General features: G+C 51.6%; 1 protein-coding gene across 1 annotated transcript; it reads right to left on the minus strand.

Moving 5' to 3' along the window:
- Positions 1 to 220: 220 nt before the first annotated feature.
- On the minus strand, positions 221 to 871 carry LOC133888695 (uncharacterized; the record flags this gene model as incomplete). Its single annotated transcript, XM_062329027.1, has 2 exons — positions 221 to 454; positions 692 to 871. Coding segments are annotated over 2 exons (273 nt in total), but the record flags the coding sequence as incomplete, so codon positions are not given.
- Between the last annotated feature and the right edge of the window lie 64 nt (positions 872 to 935).

Genomic DNA, 935 nt, shown 5'->3' on the forward strand with positions numbered 1-935 from the left:
CCTGCTATTTTCAACCATCATTATTAGCATTTTCAGGAAAGAAAAAGAAAAGAAAGAAACAATTGCATCTGCATCTCATCGCCGTCGACCGCCTCTCACCGCCGCACCTGCATCGACGCCTCCTGCGGGCGGAAAGGAGGCTCGGCCGCACCTGCACACAACTTCTTAATAACCAGCATAGAAGAAACATACTGCATGTGTACTGTGAGCAACCAGAAAGGAAGAGAAATATGAATTCAGGAATTAGCAAGCATGGTGACCTTGTTTACAGATGGCGATCTTGGAATCTTAGAACGAGCTACATACTACAGAGAGGAGGAACTTTGTGGTTACAAAAGAAAACCTACTACACTACTACAGACTACAGAGCCCCAAAAGACAGCATCATAACGAAAGGAACGGCAAACAGCACCGCCCTGGCTTGAAGTTGCAGGGCGCCCATCCCCACATCGTCCTGCAAAAGCGTCAACAATGGAGGAAAAGAAGTCAGGGACTCAGGGCAAGGCACAGGAAAGCAGAAAGCTCAGAAGATGCAAAGCAATGAGAAAGCAAAGCTTGCAAGAAAAGGTTGATGAAAGGTAGGAGCAAAGGAATCAGGAACCGTAATTCATAAGAAAAAAAACCACTGTCTCCAAAATTAAGAAAAGGGAAAATGAAGAAGAAAAGATGGTGAGAAAAGATGGTTGATTACCCGCCGTTGTTGTCCTGGGGTGGGCATGGGCAGGACGGTGGCGGAGTCCGTGACGCCGGCGGGGAGCGGCACCGCGGGGCTGCTGCTGATGAAGTCAGAGATCGCTCCGGCCGGCACCGGAGCGCCCAAGCTGTTGTCCTTCGACGGCGCGCCCGGGCTCAATCGCTCGGACGGTCTTCTTCAGATGCACACGCGCCTCCACCGGCCCTGGCGGAGGGCTTCGACCACGAGATCCCGCCATGGA

The sequence above is a fragment of the Phragmites australis genome, chromosome 13 (genome assembly GCF_958298935.1).
Source record: "Phragmites australis chromosome 13, lpPhrAust1.1, whole genome shotgun sequence".
Taxonomy (NCBI): Eukaryota; Viridiplantae; Streptophyta; class Magnoliopsida; order Poales; family Poaceae; genus Phragmites; species Phragmites australis.